Raw genomic sequence first — 23,346 nt, forward strand, 5'->3', positions numbered from 1 at the left:
CTTAAATACTTTGGTGTCCTTAGTGAACCAAATTTTTATAAAGGAAGAAAAGATCACTGCCATTTATTGAAAACCTGTCATGTGTCAAGCACTGCTTATTGCTGTACAGGTAAGGCCTGGACTGTGTACTTGTTTTCTGTTGAAATGAAGGCTCCAGGCCATCAGGCCAGAACCAGATCTTCTGATGTTTTGTTCTTTGTTGCACACTGGTACAACTAATTTGTATTTAGAGGCTGACACCATTTGACTTCCTTATTGAATTTCAGGGGTGGAGAATTCTGGAAAGGTGGACGTCTCTACCAAGGACCTTCTTCCTCATCAAGAATTGCGAATTAAGTCTGGTCTGGAGAAGGCTATCAAGCATAAAGACAAACTGTTAGAGTTTGACAGAACTAGGTATGAAAGGGTTAGAATAACAAATGCTAAGAAATAAACTAGTCCACAGATTCTGGCCGTTATTTTGGTACTTGATACCTTCTCAAAGTGGAGTGTGAAAGAGTTTATAGCAAAAGAAGAGCTGGATGCTTTACTTAAGAGGCCTACATCTTGTTTTTTTATCCATGTTTGAATAATATAGGCTCCCACCAAAAGAATCCTGTCCTGTAGCATTTTTTTATTCCTGGCAAATGTTAGTATATCCCCTGGATAGTTATGTGAGTTGACAGAATTCACCACTTATTTTACTTGTAGCCATTCATTCAGTCACCTGTATTAGAGTACCTGTTATGTGCAAACTGTTAGGCTGGGCTCTGGAGAATCTGTAAGGAATTGCCTCTGGGAGAACATAGGTTATGCCCTATCATAGGAAGGCATGATTTACCCTTCTGCTTTACTTTGACTAAATTTGTTTTTTGATTCAGTAATCAGTATCTTAAAATACAACTAAATTAGCTTTATACTACTGCATTATTATTGTTTAGCCCATTGACTTCTCTTTAGCAGATAGATTTATGATAACTCTGTTTTTGACTTCCTCCTTACTTACATTTTCTTTTCTTTTGAACAAAATATTTGTTGAAAACCAGTTAGTGGTAAAAAATGTTTGGATAGGATTTATATGCTCCCTTCTCAAATGACTCTGTGAGGGTCCTCAGAGAGACCCTGAATCTCTTGTAACCTGAGAGTTTATTGCTGGCATTGTAATCTTTTGATGAAACATTCCTGCTACTTCCAAACCACTTGCTATGAATACATGAGATAAGATTTAGAAAACTATTTCTTTTTTTTTTTAAGAAAACTATTTCTTAAATAAACCCATCACAAGGTGTATAACTCATATTCACTCTTCATCCTTTCAGTATCACATTTCACCCTACTCAGTAAAACGTATTATTAGATATAGAAATGGAGGCTGGGCACGGTGGCTCACGCCTGTAATCCTGGCACTTGGGGAGGCTGAGGCAGGTGGATCATGAGATCAGGAGATCCAGACCATCCTGGCTAACACGGTGAAATCCCATCTCTACTAAAAATACAAAAAAATTAGCCAAGCATGGTGGCAGGTCCTTGTAGTCCCAGGTACTCAGGAGACTGAGGCAGGAGAATGGCATGAACCCAGGAGGCGGAGCTTGCAGTGAGCCAAGATCATGCCACTGCACTCCAGCCTGGGCAACAGAGCGAGACTCTGTCTCAAAAAAAAAAAAAGAAAGAAATAGAATGCACTTACTTCTTGATAAACAGAAACTGGAAAAGGGTCTCTCCCTATTGTTGCTGTTTTGCTGGTGTGTTCATGGATACCAGTTTCATTTTCTAGGTTTTTGTATAAGACCAATTTCCACCAGGCACAGTGGCTCACGCCTGTAATCCTAGCACTTTGGGAAGCCAAGGCAGATGGATTGCTTGAGGCTGGAAGTTTGAGAGCAGCCTGGGCAGCATAGCAAAACCCCATCTGTACAAAAAATACAGAAATTAGCCAGGCGTAATGTTACATGCCTGTAATCCCAGCTACTTGGGAGGCTGAGGTGGGAGGATTGATTGAGACTGGGAGGTGGAGGTTACAGTGAGCCGAGATTAATCCAATGCACTCCAGCCTGGGTGTCACAGTGAGATTGTCTCAAAAAAAAAAAAAAAATTTCCTCCAGAGTACTATTAAAAAAGTTTCTACTCTAAGTCTGCTTTATTTTTGTTTTATTTTTTTTGGTGTGTGATCCTCCAGCCGCGGCCTCCCAAAGTGCTGGAATTACAGGTGTGAGCCACCGTGCCTGGCCTAAGAAGACAAATTTTTTTTTTTTTTTTTTTTGAGATGGAGTCTTGCTCTGTCGCCTGGGCTGCAGTGCGGTGGCGCCATCTCGGCTTACTGCAAGCTCCGCCTCCCAGGCTCACACCATTCTCCTACCTCAGCCTCCTGAGTAGCTGGGACTACAGGCGCCCGCCACCACGTCCGGCTAATTTTTCTGTATTTTTAGTAGAGACGGGGTTTCACCGTGTTAGCCAGGATGGTCTCGATCTCCTGACCTTGTGATCGATCCGCCTCAGCCTCCCAACGTGTTGGGATTACAGGCGTGAGCCACTGTGCCTGGCTGACAAAATTTTTTAATAATTCTAGCTGAGTATGAAAATTTGAAGCCAATATATGAATCTAACTTCAGTATTTCCCTTATGTCTATTTATGTCACTATTTGTAATTATGGGGAAACTTAATCTTAACTGGATTTATGACATTGGAGTAATCACTCAACTTCTATGAGCCCCAGGTTTATTATATGTAGAATGAGAGAGTTAGACCCTCAAGATTCCTTCCAGTTTTTAGTTTCTCTGTCAGTATGATCTTAGAGATAGGCCTAATTGTCATATCTTGGAAGTTGGCCCCAGTGCATTAGTGAGAGCCTGGAAAGTGGGGTAATAGTAGTAAGGTAATAGAATGTCGTAAGAGTAAATAGCTGGCCAGGCACAGTGGCTCACACCTGTAATCCTAGCACTTTGGGAGGCCAAGGTGGGTGGATCACGAGGTCAGGAGTTCAAGACCAGCCAGGCCAAGATGGTAAAACCCCATCCCTACTAAAAATACAAAAATTAGCCAGGCATGGTATTGCGCCTATAATCCCAGCTACTCAGGAGGCTGAGGCAGAGAACTGCTTGAATTGAGGAGGCAGTCACACCACTGCACTCCAGCCTGGGCGACAGAGCGAGACTCTGTCTCAAAAAAAAAAAAAAAAGGTAAATAGTTAAGCTACAGAACTGAGACTTCAGCATAGAACTCCAGTAAGCAAATAAGCCTAGCAAGAATAGACTGGATCCCAGTTACAGAGGGACGAGGATACTTAGTAAGCTGTCAAACTTGAACTCATGCAGCAAAACCAGGCTGAAGCCCAGCTTTCAGAAGGTAGAGGCTGGACTAATATGAAAGATAGAAGGAAAATGGATTATGGTGCTGTGTCTTTTCTTGCCTGAGGTTGAGATAAGTTCTAGGAGCTGAGCCTACACTGGAGATAAAACATATGCAGAGCTTGACCTGATTTTGGAACATATTTGAGATATTAAGTTACCTTGAAACTGTTTTCCAATAATCGGTCCTTATTTGTCAACAGATGACCTAATTACCATGTGTTCCCTTTTTCTCAGTATTCGAAGGACCCAAGTTATTGATGATGAGTCAGATTACTTTGCCAGTGATTCTAACCAATGGTTGTCCAAACTTGAGCGGGAAACCTTGCAGAAGCGAGAGGAGGAGCTGAGAGAACTTCGACACGCCTCTCGACTTTCTAAGAAGGTCACCATTGACTTTGCAGGAAGGAAGATCCTGGAAGAAGAAAATTCACTAGCAGAGTATCATAGCAGGTAAGTGAGCAGCACTAGAAAGGGTCTCAAAGAAGGAATAGGTTGACCATAAAGGATTTTCCCTTTCTAGTGAATCTTTTATTTTTGTTGATTTAAAAAATGTGTTTATTTGGAACAGAAAACATGTAAGAATAGCTAAGAAAAAATTTTTAAATGAACACTCCTACCAGATAATTACTGATTTTTGTGTTTTTTTTTTTTTTTGAGATGGAGTCTCGCTTTGTTGCCCAGGCTGGAGTGCAGTGGCCTGATCTTGGCTCACTGCAACCTCCACCTCCCAGGTTCAAGCCATTCTCCTGCCTCAGCCCCTTGAGTAGCTGGGGTTACAGGTGCCCACCACCATGCCCAGCTAATTTTTGTATTTTTAGTAGAGACAGGTTTTCACCATGTTGGCCAGGCTGGTCTCAAACTCCTGACCTCAAGTGATCCACCTACCTCAGCCTCCCAAAGTGCTGGGATTATAGGCATGAGTCACCATGCTCAGCAAAAAAAAGTTTTTAAAATAATGAGATATAGTTTGGGCACAGAAATAGATCAATGAAACAGAATCCAGAAAGAGATTGGTATGTTTACATTGTGTTTGTATGTGTGCACGGGTGTGTGTATATATGTATGTGAGTTTAGTAATCAATAAAACTAACATTTTTAATCACTAAAGAAATAATTAAATATGTTATTTTGGGATAATTGCCTGTTTAGAAAAAAATCTAGGTAATGTCTTTATCTCAGACCATTCTATGATGCTGTAATAAGTTTCACTAAAGAGTTAAATATAAGCAATATAAAGGGATCAGAAAGAAATACAGAATTATAGGAGAATATAATTATAGTCTTGGTGTGATAAAGCTCTTCCTAAGCAAGATACAAAATCCTGAAGTCATGAAGATATAAGATATTTTAAATAAAAAAGACAGTACCAAGTTGGAAGAAAATATTTTAAGTGGTTTTAACAGTCAAAGGAATAATATCCATACTATATAAGTAAGAACTCTTGCAAATTAAAAGAAAATGACCAAAAACTCCAGCAGAAAAATGGACAAAAACTAAGAACAGACAATTTACAAGTAGAGAAGTACAAATAGCCAGTAACATTTGAAAAGATGTTTAACTAGCAATCAGGAAATACAGATTTAAAAACAATATATCAATTTTTTTTGGCTCATCAAATTTGGCTTAATTTTTTTTAAAAGATCATATTGCATATTGTGTGGGTATAGGAAAATGGGGATATTCTGTTACTGTGAATGGGAGTATTAAAATGATGCAGCCTACATGCTGTATGATTTTAACTATTCAGTAGTTTCCAAGGATTAGAAGAGAGGGAGGAATAAATAGAAGGAGCACAGAGAAGATTTTTAAAGCAGTGAAACTACTCTGTATGTAATTATAATGGTAAATAGACGTCATTATAAATTTGTCCAAACCCATATATTGTACAATACCAGGAGTGAACGCTAATGTAAACTATGGCTTTTGGGTGATAATGATGTGTCAGTGTAGGTTGATCGGTTGTAACAAATGTACCACTCTGGTGAGGGATGCTAATAATGCGGGAGGCTATGTATTTGGGAAGTCTCGGGGAATGTGGATAACCTCTGTATATTCCTCTCAGTTTTGCTCTGAACCTAAAACTGCTCTAAAAAATAAAGCCTAAGGCTGGGTGCAGTGGCTCACACCTGTAATTTCAGCACTTTGGGAGGCCAAGGTGGTAGGATCACTTGAGGCCAGGAGTTCAAGACCAAAGACCAGCCTGGGCAACATATCAAGACCCCACCTTAAAAAAAAGTCTATTAAATTGTGCATCCTTTTTTTTTTTTTTTTTTTTTTTTGAGACGAAGTCTTGCTCTGTTGCCTAGGCTGGAGTGCAGTGGCGCGATCTTGGCTCACTGCAAGCTCCGCCTCCCAGGTTCATGCCATTCTCCTGACTCAGCCTCCCAAGTAGCTGGGACTACCGACGCCCACTACCACGCCCAGCTAATTTTTTTTGTAGTTTTAGTAGAGACAGGGTTTCACCGTGTTAGCCAGGATGGTCTCAACTCCTGACCTTGTGATCCACCCGCCTCGGCCTCCCAAAGTGCTGGGATTACGGGCGTGAGCCACCATGCCCAGCACTAAATTGTGCATACTTTTGACTTATCAGCTACACACTAGATATCAAGATAACAATTTCCTTTTCCCTTGTCAGAGATTTTTTTAAAAATTTGCCATTCTCAGACATGAAAAATGGTATTTCATTCTAATTTTTATTCACATTCCTTTGCTTTAGTTGTATACTAGTAAGTTTGAGTGTTGTAAAAATGTATTCATTTGCTTTTTTATTATTTCTTATAGAGATTCTAGAGTTCTGGATATGCTTATCATTATACTGTGTCAAATCTATTCCTCTCTTTCAGACCTCACTCTCCCCACGCTATTTTAGACTTACCTCATCATACAAATTCTTGTACTTTTTAAAACCTTCAGGCCTTTGTTTCTGATTTTTCCTTGGTTTGGAAATTCCTCCTCCAATCTTTGCATTTCACATACCTACCTCTCCCTTGAACCTACATGATACAACATGTTGGATGATGGAATAATAACCACTAAACAGATTGTGCCTGTTTCATAGTAATTATTACATCCCCTCATGTATGATTCATCATCTATACGGCTGTCTTAAATCTGCCACTTGGATTGAAAGCCTCTTAAAAAAAAAAAAGCCTCTTGAAGGCAGGAACAATGTCTTCCCCACCTTTTAAGCTGCCTTATATATGAGATATTCCTAACAAACATATATTGAATTGAATTGAAGATCAAGTTTAGCCTTTCCTGTTAGTTGAAGCTTTTCATTATGTTGTGCCTCACAATTATTATTGTTATCCACAAACGTTTGTCAAGCATCCAACAAGAGTATTGAATAGAGTAGCAAGTACTGTAGGGCAATAGAATGAATTAAGATAGGGTTCCTTCAGGGCTTATGATCTCTTACTAACTAACCAGTAGGTTTCCACAATCTTTAAATGAAAATCATCACATTCTTTTATAGGTTTAGAGCCAGATATCCAATGCCAACATCATAGGCATGGGATAACATGAGATGTATCCAATGATTGTTTAGATAGTGGGTACTATAGGACCTTAGAGAAAGGATTAAGCATTTTTGTGCTGGGCCACTAGGGTACCTCTTTATAACTTCTGAGCCTTCAAGCAAAGATAGAATGCAGACTAGCAAGAAGGAGTGGAGAAAGGACTGCTGAGTAGGCAGAGGAATAACTGTATAGGTTGTATTGAGAAGATGAGCTGCCATAGAATACTCTTCTGTGGGTCAGGGTATTCCTAGGCAACTTTTTTTTTTCTTTTTGTGACAGGGCCTTATTGACTATTGCCCAAGCTGGAGGGCAGTGGCACCTTGAACTCCTGGGCTCAAGTGATCCTCCCATCTCATCCTCCCAAGTAGCTAGAACTACAGGTGTGAGCCACCATGCCCAGCTAATTTATTTTTTGTAGAATCAGGGTCTCTCTATGTTGCCCAAGCTGGTCTCAAACTCCCAGCCTCAAGTGATCTGCCCTCTTTGGCCTATGATAGTGTTGGAATTACAGGCATGAGCCACCACTCCTGGCCTCTAGGCAGCTTTTCTGGTCTTGGCATGTTTAATGATCTTGTTGAGCAGGTAAATGACTGTAGTGTGCCCTGGGTATTTTCTTGGTATTCTGGAACTTTTATTTTATTTAATTTTATTTTTTTAAATTTTTTGAGACAGAGTCTCACTCTATTGCCCAGGCTGGAGTGCAGTGGCACGATCTCGGCTCATTGCAACCTCCTCCGCAGTTTCAAGTGATTCTGCTGCCTCAGCCTCCCGAGTAGCTGGGACTACAGGCATGTGCCACCATGCTCAGCTAATTTTTGTATTTTTAGTAGAGATGGGGTTTCACCATGTTGGCCAGGATGGTCTCGATCCCTTGACTTTGTGATCCCCCCGCCTTGGCCTCCCAAAGTGCTGGAATTACAGGAGTGAGCCACTGTGCCCGGCCATTCTGCAATATTAATTAACTCATATTCCTTAGGGTTTTTGGTGTGAGAAGGAAGCTGGAGTGGGGAGTAGGGAAGGTCATCCATAGACTCTTCTTTATATTCCAAATTTTATTACTATTAAAGCATTTTATGTTGGTGGTAAGCATTCTGAGCATAGAACATTACCAATTGTTGCATCCTTTTGGTTTATTATCACAGACTAGATGAGACAATACAGGCCATTGCCAATGGAACCTTGAACCAGCCACTGACCAAATTGGAGAGATCTTCTGAAGAGCCTTTGGGAGTTCTGGTAAATCCCAACATGTACCAGTCCCCTCCCCAGGTTAGTGGACCTTTGCTCTAACTGTTAATAAGAGAAGTTTGGCCCCAATTTTGCCTTCTTTTAAGTATGTCTATTTCATAGACTTTAGATACCAGTCGGCTCTCTCAACACACCTGTACCAATCAGCTCTCTCAACACACCTGCCAACCTTATTCTCTGGCCCACATTTTTTCCATTTTTATTGCAGTACTTCTGACAAATTGACTTGTTTTATCTTCCAAGTATTTCCCAAGAAAGGGTTTTGTTAAGTACTATGGAAATTTAGACAAAAATTCCATGGTTCTTTTGTTAATGCTCTTTCTCTTTTTTTTTTTTTTTTTTTCTGAGATGGAGTCTCACTCTGTTGGCTGGAGTGCAGTGGCATGATCTCGGGTCACTGCAACCTCCGCCTCCCAGGTTCAAGCTATTCTCCTGCCTCAGTCTCCTGAGTAGCTGGGACTACAGGTGCCCACCACCATGCCCAGCTAATTTTTTGTATTTTTTAATAGAGACAGGGTTTCACCATGTTAGCCAGGATGGTCTAGATCTCCTGACCTTGTGATCCACCTGCCTCGACCTCCCAAAGTGCCCCGCTATCAATGGGTTTTATAGGGAAGCTGGCATTCATTAAAAGTAAATATTCACCGGGCGCACTTTGGGAGGCTGAGGCAGGCAGATTGCTTGAGCCTGGAAGTTCTAGACCAGCCTGAGCAACATGGCGAAACCCCGTCTCTACTAAAAATACAAAAATTAGCTGGGCACGGTGGCGTGGTGCCTGTAGTCCCAGCTACTTAGGAGGCTGAGTCAGGAGAATCACCTGAGCCCAGGAGGCAGAGGTTGCAGTGAGCTATGATCATGCCACTGCACTCCAGCCTGGGCGACAGAGTGAGACCCTGTCTCAAAAAAAAAAAAGTAAATATTTGAGAAAAATATATGTTTAGGAATGGTGGAGAAAAAAATTCCAGGCAGAATGAATTGTAGGAACAAAGGCATGTGTACACAAAAACATGGGATATAGATATAGGAATTTCCAAGCACACAAATCTGGAGAGGGAATTTCCAGGCAGAAGGTACAACACATACAAAGGCTCAGCAGCTTGAGAGCATTGCGGGTTTGGGGAATCACAAGTAATTAACTGTTGTTACGGACTGATAAGTGTATTAGTTTCCTAGAGCTGCTGTAACAAAGTACCACAAATTAGGTGACCTAAAACAACAGAAATTTATTCTCCCACACCTGGAGGCTAAAAGCCCGAAATCAAGGTGTTGGAAAGACTACGTTCCCTCCGAAGGCTTTACAGGAGAATGCTTCCCTACCTCTTTAAGCTTCTCGTGGCTCTAGGTGTCTTTTGCCTTGTAGCTCATCACTCTAATCTCTGCCTCTGTCTTCACATGGACTTCTTCCCCATGTGTGTCTCTGTCACTGTGTGCTCTCTCCTCTTACAAGGATACAAGTCACTGGATTTAGGGCCTACTATAATCTAATATAACCTCATCTTAAACTGATTACATCTGTAAAGACTATTTCCAAATAGGGTTGTATTCACAGATTCCATCTAGGTGGACATTGATTTTGGGGAGATACTACTCAACCCAGTACAGTAAGCAACATCTGATCATGAAAGATTTTTTGTCTTATGCTAATGAGTTTAGGTTTTGCCCTAAAGTAGGCAAAGAAGGGTTCTGGAAGAATTTTAACAGAAGATTGGCATGGCTTCCATGCCTAAGTAGAGAATGGATTGGAGGGAAGCGTAAGTAAGATTAGAAGCTGAGAAATTGCCAAGGAAGTCATTGCAATAGCACCATGGAAAGATGATGCAAGCCCAAATTAGTATTAAAGCACTAGTGGGGCAGTAGAGAGTTATTTAAAGACCAAAACTGGGAGCCGGGCCTGAGACATAGTGATACACATCTATAGTCCCAGATACTTGGGCAGCTGAGGTGGGAGGATCACTTGAGACCAGGAGTTGGAGGCTGCAGTGAGCTATGATTAAGCCACCACACTCCAGCCTGGATGACACAGTGAGACCCCATCTCTAAAAAAAAATAATTATCATCATAAAGACTAAAAATGTAGATGAAGAGACTTGCTGGCAGATTCTTTAATAGTATTATCAAAAGATAATGAGGAATTAATTTAGGAAAGTGGCTGTGTAGTTAGAGGGAACAGCTGTAGTAGAAATAGAAAAAATAATTTGGGCCTCAAGATTGTTCACATACCAACATTTTATGAAATTATTTATTTCCAGCCAGGTGTGGTGGCCCACGTCTGTAATCCTAGCATTTTGGGAGGCTGAGGCAGGAGGATCACTTGAAGCCAGGAGGTCAAGACCAGCCTGGGCAACAGAGCAAGACAGTGTCTGAAAAAAAAATTTTTTTAAAGAAATTATTTATTTACCCTATAGTGGATCAATTCTTTTTCCTCTTTGGTCCTCTGTAAAAACTTCTATCTCCTATTTAGTATGTACTCAATTCTGCCTTATGTTTTGAATAGTTATTTATGTGTCTGTCTTCCCCTAGGCTTTAAGTTCCTTGCAAGCCAGAACCGTATCTTTTTCTTTTTCATTTTATTTTATTTTATTTTATTTTATTTATTTATTTATTTTCATTTCATTTATTATTATTATATTTTAAGTTTTAGGGTACATGTGCACAATGTGCAGGTTAGTTACATATGTATACATGTGCCATGCTGGTGTGCTGCACCCATTAACTCATCATTTAGCATTAGGTATATCTCCTAAAGCTATCCCTCCTCCCTCCCCTCAAGAACCGAATCTTTTTCATATTTTATGTCTCCCTAGTTAATGTGCTTTTCACAGTTAAGTACTCAATAAATGTGTATTTAATTTGTAAAAATGTGTATTTTTAAGATATGCCACAATTGACAAGAATCATAAAATTGTATGGCAGAAAGATCCTTAGAAATTTATTTAGTCCAACTTCATCCTTTTCCAGTTGGAAAAACTGAAATCTTCAGGGGTTAAATGCCTAGGGTTTCGACTACCACTAGAAGTTTTTTCCTATAAGTTATTTTATGTTCATTTTTATTTATTTTTGAGACAGGATATTGTTCTGTCATCCAGGCTAGAGTGCAGTGGTATGATCACAGCTCACTGCAGCTTCCACCTCCCAGGCTCAAGAGATCCTCCCATCTCAGCTTCTCAAGTGGCTCAGACTACAGTAGCCACTTGCCATCATACCTTACTAATTTGTATATTTTTTTGTAGAGAAGGAGTTTCGCCTTGTTGCCCAGGTTGGTCTTAAACTTCTGGGCTCAAGCGATCCTCCTGCCTTGGCCTCCTTAAGTGCTGGAATTACAGACATCGGCCACCATGCCTGGCCCTTATTATTATTTTTAAAGACACAGGATCTCACCATGTTGCCCAGGCTGGCCTTGAACTTGTGGGCTCAAGTGATCCTCCTGCCTCACCTCCTGTGTAGCTAGTGAAGCTACCGGCATGCTTCACTGTGTCTAGCTTTATAAATTATTAATTTTTTTAAAAAGATAACCCCAAATATCATCATGCTAATTGCCTTTATTTTTAAATTTTAATTTTGGAGCACATGGTATCGTTGCTCTGGAAGAAACATTAACCTTTGCCATTCTCTGTCTGAACTGTTGCCAAGACTCTTCACTCTCCTGTAATTACCTGTACCTTATAATTCTCTATTCTTTTTATATGATGGGAGCCCTGTTTTAGTAGTCCTCCACCCTCTCTTTCAGAAGACAAGTTCTTCATTTCAGGGTAAGAGAATATTTCATGCATCCAGTAGTCAGAACTGCTGCCTCTGACCTGACAACATCTGTTTGGCTTTGTCATGGTACCAGCATGTGACACTGCCCCTAAGCACATGCAGAATTGTGGACCAAAATGTTGAACCTACATTTAGCTCACAGAATTCCATTGAAAAATTATCCAGAACCAAGTATGGATCGTTAAGTATAAATTGGAAATAATTATAGCTCTTTTGGTCTGATATTTGTGCTGTTGCTGGAATTAGTAAGCCTTGTATGGAGATTTCAACATTCTAATTATTCTTTAATATGGGCCTTGTTATCATACGTGAGACTTCTACTGAATGTATACTATCTCTACCCTTTTTGGCCTTATTTCAGATAAAGATGGGATATATTTTTCATTTGTTGTTGTTGTTGTTGTTGTTGTTCTGAGACAGAGTATCACTCTCTTGCCCAGGCTGGAATGCAGTGGCACAATCTTGGCTCACTGCAACCTCCACCTGCTGAGTTCAAATGATTCTCCTGCCTCTGCCTCCTGAGTAGCTGGGATTATAGGCACCTGCCACCACGCCCGGCTAATTTTTGTAGTTTTGGTAGAGATGGGGTTTCACCATGTTAGCCAGACTGGCCTACAACTCCTGACCTCAAGTGATCCACCCACCTTGGCCTCTCAAAGTGCTGGGATTACAGGCGTGAGCCACGATGCCTGGCCTGGGATATATTTTTCTAAGAAAAATGTTCCCAATATGATTTCCTCATTATTAGCATTCACATTATTTTGTCTACCTACCCCAGATTCTTGCCTTACAAGACAGGACTGTATGTTTGTTTTTCTGTGTAGTGGGTTGACCACACAGGTGCAGCCTCACAGAAGAAGGCTTTCCGTTCTTCAGGATTGGGACTAGAGTTCAACTCATTTCAGCACCAGCTGCGAATCCAGGATCAAGAATTTCAGGAAGGCTTTGATGGTGGCTGGTGCCTCTCTGTACATCAGCCCTGGGCTTCTCTGCTTGTCAGAGGGATTAAAAGGTAAGAATAAAAATGAATCTGGGCAGTGGAAGATCTTAGAGTGACATAAATTTAATTTAGACATATGGATTGGAATTAGTTTTCCTCAATCTAGTGATGATTTATAATACTCTTCAATAAATAGAACTTTGAACAACATATTCATGTTACTGACTTGGTAGTAGTATATTTTAAAATTAATTTCAAAACATTTAAATTGACAAATGTAGTAGTTTTTGTACTGAATAGCTTAAACAAACTGAGCATAAAAAGACTAAGAAACAAAGTCATAACAAAGATAGAAGACTAATTTTTTCATCTTTGGAAGGAAATCTATTGAAAAATCTTCTCTTGGCTTTGCCTTTGTAATATACTACTCAGCAACCTTAATAATTTGATCCTATTTGAAACATAGTTTTGATGCCTATTTACTTATTAAGATACCAGCATAACTGATTTTATTTTCCTGTCCATATATCTAACTATTAATCTGGCTAATAATATTCAGAAACTATTTTATCACAAAATCCTTTTCTACAAAAGTAGGGGAAATTGAGATAAGTAAAGGTATTATACAGCTGAGTTACACCTGTTACTGATGATAATATTTAATAGCTTACTATTCCATGGTGTCTTGTTTTTTTTCTCTTCTTTTCTTTTCTTTTTTTTTAAAGACCGAGTCTCGCTCTGTCGCCAGGCTGGAGTGCAGTGGCGTGGTCTTGGCTCACTGCAGCCTCTGCCTCCCAGGTTCACGCCATTCTCCTGCCTCAGCCTCCCAGGTAGCTGGGACTACAGGCGCCTGCCACCACGCCTGGTTAATTTTTTGTATTTTTAGTAGAGACGGGGTTTCACTGTGTTAGCCAGGCTGGTCTCGATCTCCTGACCTCGTGATCCGCCCACCTTGGCCTCCCAAAGTGCTGGGATTACAGATGTGAGCCACTGCGCCCGGCGTGTTTGTTTCTTAATTCAGTTTTTAAAAATAGCGTTTTTCTTGGCTTTTATTATCCATGTAAATGGAAAACTGTAAAGCACAGAAAAGTAGCTAGAAAAAGAAAGATTACCTATAATCCCACACCAAGAAACCGCTGTTATTAGCATTTTGGAGTGTTTCTATCTTTTTTTTGAGACAGAGTCTTGCTCTGTCGCCCAGGCTAGAGTGCAGTGGCCTGATCTCGGCTCACTGCAACCTCCGCCTCCCAGGTTCAAGCAATTCTGCAGCCTCAGCCTCCCGAGTAGCTGGGATTACAGGCGCCCGCCACCACGCCCGGTTAATTTTTGTATTTTTAGTAGAGATAGGGTTTCACCATGTTGGCCAGGCTGGTCTCAAACTCCTGACATCGTGATCCGCCCACCTTGGTCTCCCAAACTGCTGGGATTACAGGTGTGAGCCACTGTGCCTGGCTTTTTTTTTTGAGACGAAGTTTTGCTCTTGTTTCCCAGGCTGGAGTGCAATGGTGCGATATCAGCTCCCTGCAACCTCCACCTCCTGGGTTCAAGCCATTCTCCTGCCTCAGCCTCCTGAGTAGCTGCGATCACACACATGTGCCACCATGCCTGGCTAATTTTGTATTTTTAGTAGAGACGAGATTTCTCCATGTTGGTCAGGCTGGTCTCAAACTCCCAAACTCAGGTGATCTGACCGCCTCAGCCTCCCAAAGTGCTGGGATTACAGGTGTGAGCCACTGCGCCTGGCTGTTTCTATTTTTCTTGTGTAAATTATTAAATGGTGAGAGCATGATATATATGTTTGTGTTTTTCTTCTTTCACTTATCATTACAACATATTTCTTTTGCTTCTTATTTCCTTTTTTTTTTTTGAAACGGAGTCTCGCTCTGTCACCCTGGCTGGAGTGCAGTGGCATGATCTCAGCTCACTGCAAGCTCTGCCTCCCAGGTTCACACCATTCTCCTGCCTCAGCCTCCTGAGTAGCTGGGACTACAGGCTCCCGCCACCACGCCCAGCTAATTTTTGTGTGTGTGTGTTTTTAGTAGAGACGGTGTTTCACCATGTTAGCCAGGATGGTCTCAATCTCCTGATCTTGTGATCTGCCCGCCTCGGCCTCTCAAAGTGCTGGGATTACAGGCGTGAGCCACCGTGCCAGGCCATTTCTTATTTTTTTCTATTAGAATTTTATATGCCTGGCAATGTCCCAACTCATAACAGTAAAAATACCTTATATTTAAATAGAATTTTAGTTTTCAAGGCAGTAGCTCTATGAAATACAGGCATGTGCTGCATAACGACTTTTCAATCAGCAATGGAACACATGTACAACAGTGGTCCCATAAGATTATAATACCGGCCGGTCATGGTGGCTCATGCCTGTAATCCCAGCACTTTAGGAGGCCGAGGTGGGCGGATCACAAGGTCATGGTGAAACCCCATTTCTACTAAAAATATAAAAATTAGCCAGGCATGGTAGTGTGTGCCTGTAATCCCAGCTACTCGAGAGGCTGAGGCAGGAGAATTTCTTGAACCCGGGAGGTGGAGTTTGCAGTGAGCCAAGATCGCGTCATTGCACTCCAGCCTGGGCGACAGAGCGAGACTCCATCTGAAAAAAAAAAAATTATAATACTATATTTTTACGCTACCTTTTCTTTTCTTTCTTCTTTTATTTTTTTTTTTTAGACAGGATCTCACTCTGTTGCCCAGGCTGGAGTGCAGTGGCATGATCTCGGCTTGCTGCAGCCTCCACCTTCCAGGTTCAAGCATTCTCCAGCCTCAGCCTCTCGAGTAGCTGGGATTACAGACGTGCACCACCATGCCCGGCTAATTTTTGTATTTTTAGAAGAGATGAGGTTTTGCCCTGTTGGCCAGGCTGCTCTCAAACTCCTGACCTCAAGTGATCCACCCACCTCCACTTCCCAAAGTGCTGGGATTACAGGCATGAGCCACCATGCTCAGCCTTTACTAGACCTTTTCTATGTCTAGATGTATTTACATATGTAAATAGTTACCACTGTGCTCCAGTTGCCTACAGTATTCTGTACAGTAACATGCTGTACAAGTTTGTAACTTAAGAACAAGAGGCTGCCGGGCACGGTGGCTCACGCCTATAATCCCAGCACTTTGGGAGGCCAAGGTGGGTAGATTACCTGAGTTCAGGAGTTCAAGACCATCCTAGCCAACATGGCGAAACCCCATCTCTACTAAAAATAACAAAAATTAGCGGAGCGTGGTGGTGCATGCCTGTAATTCTAGCTACTTGGGAGGCTGAGGCAGGATAATTGCTTGAACCCGGGAGACAGAGGCTGCAGTGAGCTGAGATTGCCTGGGTGATAGAGTGAAACTCAGTCTCAAAAAAATAAAAAAGAGCAAGAGGCTATACCATAGCCTAGGTGTGTAGTAGGTTATACTATCTAGGTTTGTGTAAGTTCAGCCAATGCAATTGCCTAAAGACACATTTCTCAGGGCATATCCCCATTGTTAAGCAAGATGTGACTGTAGATTAGGCCAGTATTATTATAGTCTTTGACAAATGAGGATACTGAAGCAGGCAAAGGTAAAATGGATTGCCCTGAAATATGAAGCTAGGTAATGACAGAGATGGAACTAGAGTTCTGGTTTTCAGAGTGCTCTTTCCCCTCAACTGTTCAGGCTTCAGACATTTCTCTACTTTACTTAAAAGCAAATGATTATCAGCATTTAGGCATAATCATTTCTACTTTGGTAGTTTCACTATTAGCTGCCATTTCTCTATTGTGTTAAGGTGCACTACACCTTTTCTCCCCTCTTGAAGGTCAGGTTTCCTTGTTTTGGCTCCTAATTGTTTCATAGTTCATGTCTGTAAACGCCATTAGAACAAGTGCATGGGAATCCGCTTCTGCTCCAGGATGATCAAACCCTTAGATGTCTGTTCTTCTCATTGAGTTCTCTGCAATTTAGGTGTCTTGCTTTTCCAAAGTAGAAAACTAAACAACTTGCCTTCGGCTAAGGGAATCAGAGTGTTTACATTTCTCTCATCCTATTTGGATCTGTTATTCAAATTTTCTCACAGAAGCGAACAGAATGAGCAGCATCTAGTGCACAGTCACTTTATTTTAATCCCAAAGAAATAAAGTAGGTGGGTTTTGCCACATTTGTGGGACCATTTTCCCAGTAGTTCCTCAGGTTATTTGGCCTAGAGGGAAGATATACATTGGTTTATTCCCCATATCGTGTACCTACTGTGTGCCTGGCACTCTTCCAATTTATCTATGTTGGGAAACCAAGGATATGAAAAATTCATGACCCCATTTTCCATTATAAGAATGGGATAAGAGGGATATATTATCAAGGTACTTTATTTAATTTGGTGGGAGGGGAAAGAGAAACATCTTTTTGTAACCCTTGGAAGGTAGCAATTAAATTCTCCCAAATACATTCTGTTATTCTCTTTACAGGTTTTTTCAAACTAGTCCACAAGTTGTTTAATAATCCACAAAGAAAACCCCAAATACAATTTAAAAATGCAAATGGGGCCGGGCACGGTGGCTCACGTCTGTAATCCCAGCACTTTGAGAGGCCGAGGCAGGCAGATCACAAGGTCAAGAGATTGAGACCATCCTAACATGGTGAAACCCAGTCTCTACTAAAAATACAAAAATTAGCTGAGTGTGGTGGCACGTGCCTGTAGTCCCAGCTACTTGGGAGACTGAGGCCGGAGAATTGCTTGAACCCAGGAGGCAGAGGTTGCAGTGAGCCGAGGTCGCGCCACTGCTCTCCAGTCTGGCGACAGAGCGAGACTCCGTCTCAAAAAAAAAAAAAAAGCAAATGGGTGTGGTTCTAATTGAAGAGTAAAGATAAGCGTTTTTATTTACTTAAATTATTTTAAATAATAAATAAAAAGTAACGTTCTTGGGAGTTATGTGTAGATGAGGATTTTTCTGTCAGGTTGGAGAACAAACCAACTAATCTTCTAGGGAAAGGTTAGCCTTTGACTCAAGGGCAAGGATTTCCATATCTCTAATATGACTTATATGCCTTGAAAATATAGGATTTGTATTGTAGAAGCACAAAGACTGGTCAGGGCTCCAAATCTGAGTCGTAGGGATCAGGTGAAAAGCAGTCAAGGGTTGAGAGATGACTTGTCGCTATTCTGATGGAGGAGAAATTAGTGGACAGAGTTCATCCTCACATGAAAGGTATTGTGAGAGAAAAGTGTTTTTGACAAAAGATACTGCTCTTGGGAAGGCATCATCTATAGACCTCTTGGTTCAACTGGATAATTTGCTATAGGATTTGTTATATATTATGGGATATTCCAGGAAACTAGAATTTAGATCCTTCCCACTAAATTTATATTTGTTTAAGGGTGGAGGGCAGATCCTGGTACACCCCCCACAGAGGACGACTTTGGATAGCAGCCACAGCTAAAAAACCCTCCCCTCAAGAAGTCTCTGAACTCCAGGCTACATATCGTCTTCTTCGTGGGAAAGGTAACAGCTGTATATTCTCCTTTCAATTTTACTTTGTGGAGAGAAGTCATTGACGTTCATCTTCTTTCACCTCCTTCTTTCTTTGGCTTTTTCTTTGTTAAAAGAGACTTTTAATCTTTGTATATGTTTGTTTGTTTAGTGGTAAATCATTGACAGCGTTCAAAGCATTAATCTGTCAAAACAGTGCAAATAAAAATATCAATTTCCAACACAAGAAATCAACTAGTCTTAATTTTTTATCTGAGAAAATCATCTTCTTTACTCTAAAGGTAAAATGACTAGTGTAAACTCTGAGATCCTTACATTGGGAAGAACAACCACAAATAGGAGTTTTCATTGAGAGTGGCCTAAATAGACACCTACTATTGGATTTGGACAAATCAAAGTTGATTGACTTAACGTATTTTGGGAATCACCCCAAGAATACTAACTTTGGATCCTTAAAAAGACTTCTGACTTTTGGGCATCCTGTTTTTCCTTCGTGTTATCCAGGTCATGCAGTTGTTTTGAGGGTAGAATAAAAGGACAACTACGCAACCATCTTTAAAGGTTTTTAAGAAACAAGGCTTAAAGAATCACTAGGAATAAAAAGTTCATGCTTCCTTAAAAGCACTTTTCTTTTTTATTTTTTTTGAGACAGAGTCTCGTTCTGTAACCAGACTGGAGTGCAGTGGCGCCATCTCTACTCACTGCAACCTCCGCCTTCCAGGTTCAAGTGATTCTCCCGCCTCAGCCTTCTGAGTAGCTGGGACCACAGGCGCATGCCACCACACCCAGCTAATTTTTTGTATTTTTAGTAGAGACAGGGTTTCACCATGTTGGCCAGGCTGGTCTTGAACTCCTGACCTCAAGTGATCTGCCTGCCTTGGCCTCCCAAAGTGCTGGGGTTATAGGTGTGAGCCACTGCGCCTGGCCTAAAAGCACACTTCTATTTCGATTGATATGACTGGCTTGTTTTAAAGACATTCATTCTTATGGTTTTAACCACATTTTGATGTTTTTTTTTTCTTGTTGCCTGTAACTGCCTTACTTTGCTTCCAAAACTCATCACTGCCAAACTCCAATCTGATCCAATGGCATATAGTAGAATTGATTTGTATTAGGATGAATTTGTGGGGTCCTTGAACTTTGATGGTATGAGGGCAAAGGAAAAATTTTCTAGCTTAACATGTGGATAGTGGACTAAGCGAGCCACTCACTAGATTTTTTTGCTAAAATGCAAACAGTTGTGCCAAGTAAATCTCACTGTTTTCCTTATGTCTACAAATAGATAATGGAAAAAGTTATTAATGTTTGTTCAGAATTGAAAACAGATTCCTGAGTTCCAAGATCACAAAGAAGGAAATTTATTCAATATTTTTGTTATTCCTGATTCAGATGTGGAATTTCCTAATGACTATCCGTCAGGTTGTCTTCTGGGCTGTGTGAACCTAATTGACTGCTTGTCCCAGAAGCAATTTAAGGAGGAGGTGAGTAAAGAATACTTTTTTTTTTTTTAAAATAGAGACAGGGTTTCGCCATGTTGGCCAGGCTGGCCTTGAACTCCTGGCCTCAAATGATCCTCCCTCCTTGGCCTCTTAAAAGTGCTGGGATTATAGGCGTGAGCCACCACACCCAGCCTGGTGCATATAAATATCTGTATAAAAAGCTATTTCCAGGCCGGGCGCCGGTGGCTCAGGCCTGTAATCCCAACACTTTGGGAGGCCGAGGCAGGCGGATCACAAGGTCAGGAGATCAAGACCATCCTGGCTAACACAGTGAAACCCCGTCTCTACTAAAAATACAAAAAATTAGCCGGGCGTGGTGGCACATGCCTATAGTCCCAGCTACTCCAAAGGCTGAGGCAGGAGAATAGCTTGAACCCAGGAGATGGAGGTTGCAGTGAGCCGAGGTCCTGCCACTGCTCTCCAGCCTGGGCAACCGAGTAAGATTCCTTCTGGGGGGAAAAAAAAAGCTATTGCCACAATCCAGCTAACAAGTATATAGGGTCTTCATCCCTTACCAAAATCTTGCTTCTTTTGAAGAAACCCTTGATTATCCCTTGAATTATTTTGATTGGGGAGTGGGAATACTAGGATCTGTTATTGCTAATTTTGGAGCTTTTGGTCCAGGCTATTGAACTCATGATAGGCAAATGTATTTGACTCTGATTGCCAGGACTGTGCCATATTTGGGAGGAGGTATGTGTATTTATGTATGAATGTACATATGTGTGAATGTACATGTGTATGCATTTATATATTTTTATTTTTATCACTAAAGATTGAACTGACAGGTCGGGCACAGTGGCTTACACCTGCAGTCCCAGCACTTTGGGAGGCCGAGGCGGGTGGATCACTTTAAGTCAGGAGTTTGAGACCAACCTGGCCAACATGGTGAAACCCCGCTTCTACTAAAAATACAAAAATTAGCCTGGTGTGGTGGCACATGCCTGTAATCCCAGCTACTCAGGAGGCTGAGGCAGGAGAATTGCTTGAACCCAGGAGGCGGAGGTTGCAGTGAGCTGAGATCGTGCCACTGCACTCCAGCCTGGGCGACAGAGTGAGACTCTGTCTCAAAAAAAAAAAAAAAAAAAAAGATGGGCATGGTGGCTCACGCCTGTAATCCCAGCACTTTGGGAGGCCAAGGCGGGCAGATCATGAGGTCAGGAGATCAAGACTATCCTGGCTAACACGGTCAAACCCCATCTCTACTAAAAATAGAAAAAAAATTGCTGGGTGTGATGGCACGCGCTTGTAGTCCCAACTATTCGGGAGGCTGAGGCAGGAGAATCTCCTGAACCCAGAAGGCGGAGGTTGCAGTGAGCCGAGATCATGCCACTGCGCTCTGGCCTGGGCAACAGAGCAAGACTCTGTCTAAAAAAAAAAAAAAAAAAAAGAGAGAGATTGAACTGATGTAACTAAAGTACATTTTTGAACAGCAGAGGGAGCCGAAAGACTTTAACTTAATTAGAAAATTCCTGAAATGTAGGACCTTTATGTTTAGACACAGAACTAGCAGAGATCCAAAACAGGAAAAGTCCATCCTTGAAGCACAAACAGTCTTACCTATCAGTATGGTTTTCCTGTTCTTTGAACAGTTGCTTTAGATAATAGGGCTTCCACCAGTGTGCTGAAGAAAAAGAGCTTCAGTTTCATTTTTCTCAGCAAATTCTCTTTTTCAGACTTACTTACCTTTCATTACTGTTATTACTGTCTACTGTTTTCCTTTACTGTTCCCAGCCATTTTACCCTCTCTATTCTTTACTCTTTATTTATTTTTTTTGGAAACTGGGTCTCACTCTGTCGTCCAGGCTGGAGTGCCAATCTTGGCTCACTGCAACCTCTGCCTCCTGGGCTTAAGTGATCCTCCCATCTCAGCCTCCCAGTAGCTGGGACTACAGGCACACGCCACCATGCCCAGCTAATTTTTGTATTTTTAGTAGAGACAAGGTTTTACCATGTTGGCCAAGCTGGTCTTGAACTCCTGGCCTCAAGTGATCCACCTGCCTCAGCTTCCCAAAGTGCTTTGATTATAGGTGTGAGCCACTGTGGCCAGCCTACTGACTGATTTTAACTAACACTTGTTATCCCTCTAGATTTATGTCTTTCATTTCCTTGTGAGTTACCTCCTCTGCCTCCTCTGATTATGTGTGTGAGTACAATGCATGCATTTTGGTGTGAATTTTGAGTTCTAGCGTATTGTTCTTCCCTTAGTATCTGATCCAGACCTAGGCAAAACCATAGACACATGGAGGCTATCCCCCACACTCTTGTGCCTGCACTATCCCTCTGAGCCTTTTGCCCATTTTTTTCAATGTCTACTTTCTTCCTCCCCCCTCCCTTTTTTCCCCCCAGTCTAGAAGTAATATTATAAAAATACCTTACACTGGTGTAGGCTTTACAGTTTTAGAGATTCACAGTCGTTAACAGCTTAGTATAACATACTGCATTATGTTTTCTTCCTGGGATATGTATTTGCGTTCTAAAAGAGAACCCAGGAGCATCTGGCAGTGTGGATGATGGTTTTTGGCAAGGGGCCTTGCTTTATTTTCTCATCTATTGATCAAGCAAACCACCACCTGATACAAGGTCAAATGATTTCAATCTCTAGATAGCCAATCTTCTTTGTGCCACAAATTTGTGTAGAGAAGGGTAGGAAACTATAATCCTGATCTATGGAATACTATGAAGGTTACAGGAATTAGAAATCTAATTAAAACAAGTCTTGTTGATTTCCGAAGGATACATCTTTTTCATGATACTTCTCCTTGAACTTATATTGTATCTCATTTCCTGAGGTTGCTTTGAACAGCATGTAGAAGTGCAGGAATCCTCCCATATGTTTCTAGCTAGAGGTGCTGGCAACTCTCTTTATGAATGTCTCTGATATATAACATTAAAATATAACAGAAGCCAGAAGCCACTAGGCTTCATCAGACATGGGAATCCCATACCCATTTTCCCTATGGTTGGCTTTTCTGTAACTTTTTCCCACTGTTTCTTTTTTCTTCTTTTTGAGACAGAGTCTCACTCTGTTGCCCAGGCTGGAGTGCAGTGGTGCGATCTTGGCTCACTGCAACCTCTGCCTCTCAGGATCAAGCGATTCTCTTGCCTCACCCTCCTGAGTAGCTGGGATTACAGGCGCATACCACCACACCTGGCCATTTTTTTTGTATTTTTAGTAGAGGCAGGGTTTCACCATGTTGGTCAGGCTGGTCTTGAACTCCTGACATCAGGTGATCCACCCACATTGACCTCCCAAAGTGCTGGGATTACAGGTGTGAGCCACTGTGCCCGGCCTCCACTGTTTCTTTTCTGTCTTTAAGGGTAGCATATGAATTTATTTAGAATTGATGTTAGCCCTGTTTTTATCTTATTTATTGAGTAAAGAGTTTATCAATTTTAAAAGTTGTAGCTTTTGGGTTGGGCGTGGTGGCTCATGCCTATAATCCTAGCACTTTGGGAAGCCGAGGCGGGTGGATCACTTGAGGCTAGGAGTTCGAGACCAACCTGGCAACATGGCAAAACCCCATCTCTACTAAAGAAACAAAAATTAGCTGGGTGTGGTGGCACATACCTGTAATCCCAGCTACTAGAGAGACTGA

At 41.5% G+C, this 23,346-nt stretch overlaps 1 protein-coding gene and 1 long non-coding RNA gene across 5 annotated transcripts in view; one reads left to right on the forward strand and one right to left on the reverse strand.

The window, feature by feature from the left end:
- TRIP4 (thyroid hormone receptor interactor 4) overlaps nucleotides 1-23,346 on the forward strand; it is a 70,135-nt gene that overhangs the window by 19,255 nt on the left and 27,534 nt on the right. For all 3 annotated transcript variants that reach the window (XM_002825545.5, XM_024232271.3, XM_024232273.3), the window contains exons 6-11: nucleotides 267-396; nucleotides 3,562-3,777; nucleotides 7,988-8,114; nucleotides 12,677-12,864; nucleotides 18,136-18,260; nucleotides 19,638-19,729. In XM_002825545.5, coding sequence (XP_002825591.2) covers nucleotides 267-396; nucleotides 3,562-3,777; nucleotides 7,988-8,114; nucleotides 12,677-12,864; nucleotides 18,136-18,260; nucleotides 19,638-19,729 — 878 coding nt within the window. The remainder of the gene's footprint in view (nucleotides 1-266; nucleotides 397-3,561; nucleotides 3,778-7,987; nucleotides 8,115-12,676; nucleotides 12,865-18,135; nucleotides 18,261-19,637; nucleotides 19,730-23,346) is intronic.
- LOC129050485 (uncharacterized) overlaps nucleotides 18,254-23,346 on the reverse strand; it is a 215,986-nt gene continuing 210,893 nt past the window's right edge. For both annotated transcript variants that reach the window (XR_008514131.2, XR_008514133.2), the window contains one exon: nucleotides 18,254-18,432. This is a non-coding gene — a long non-coding RNA (uncharacterized LOC129050485). The remainder of the gene's footprint in view (nucleotides 18,433-23,346) is intronic.

This window comes from Pongo abelii, chromosome 16 (genome assembly GCF_028885655.2).
Source record: "Pongo abelii isolate AG06213 chromosome 16, NHGRI_mPonAbe1-v2.0_pri, whole genome shotgun sequence".
Taxonomy (NCBI): domain Eukaryota; kingdom Metazoa; phylum Chordata; class Mammalia; order Primates; family Hominidae; genus Pongo; species Pongo abelii.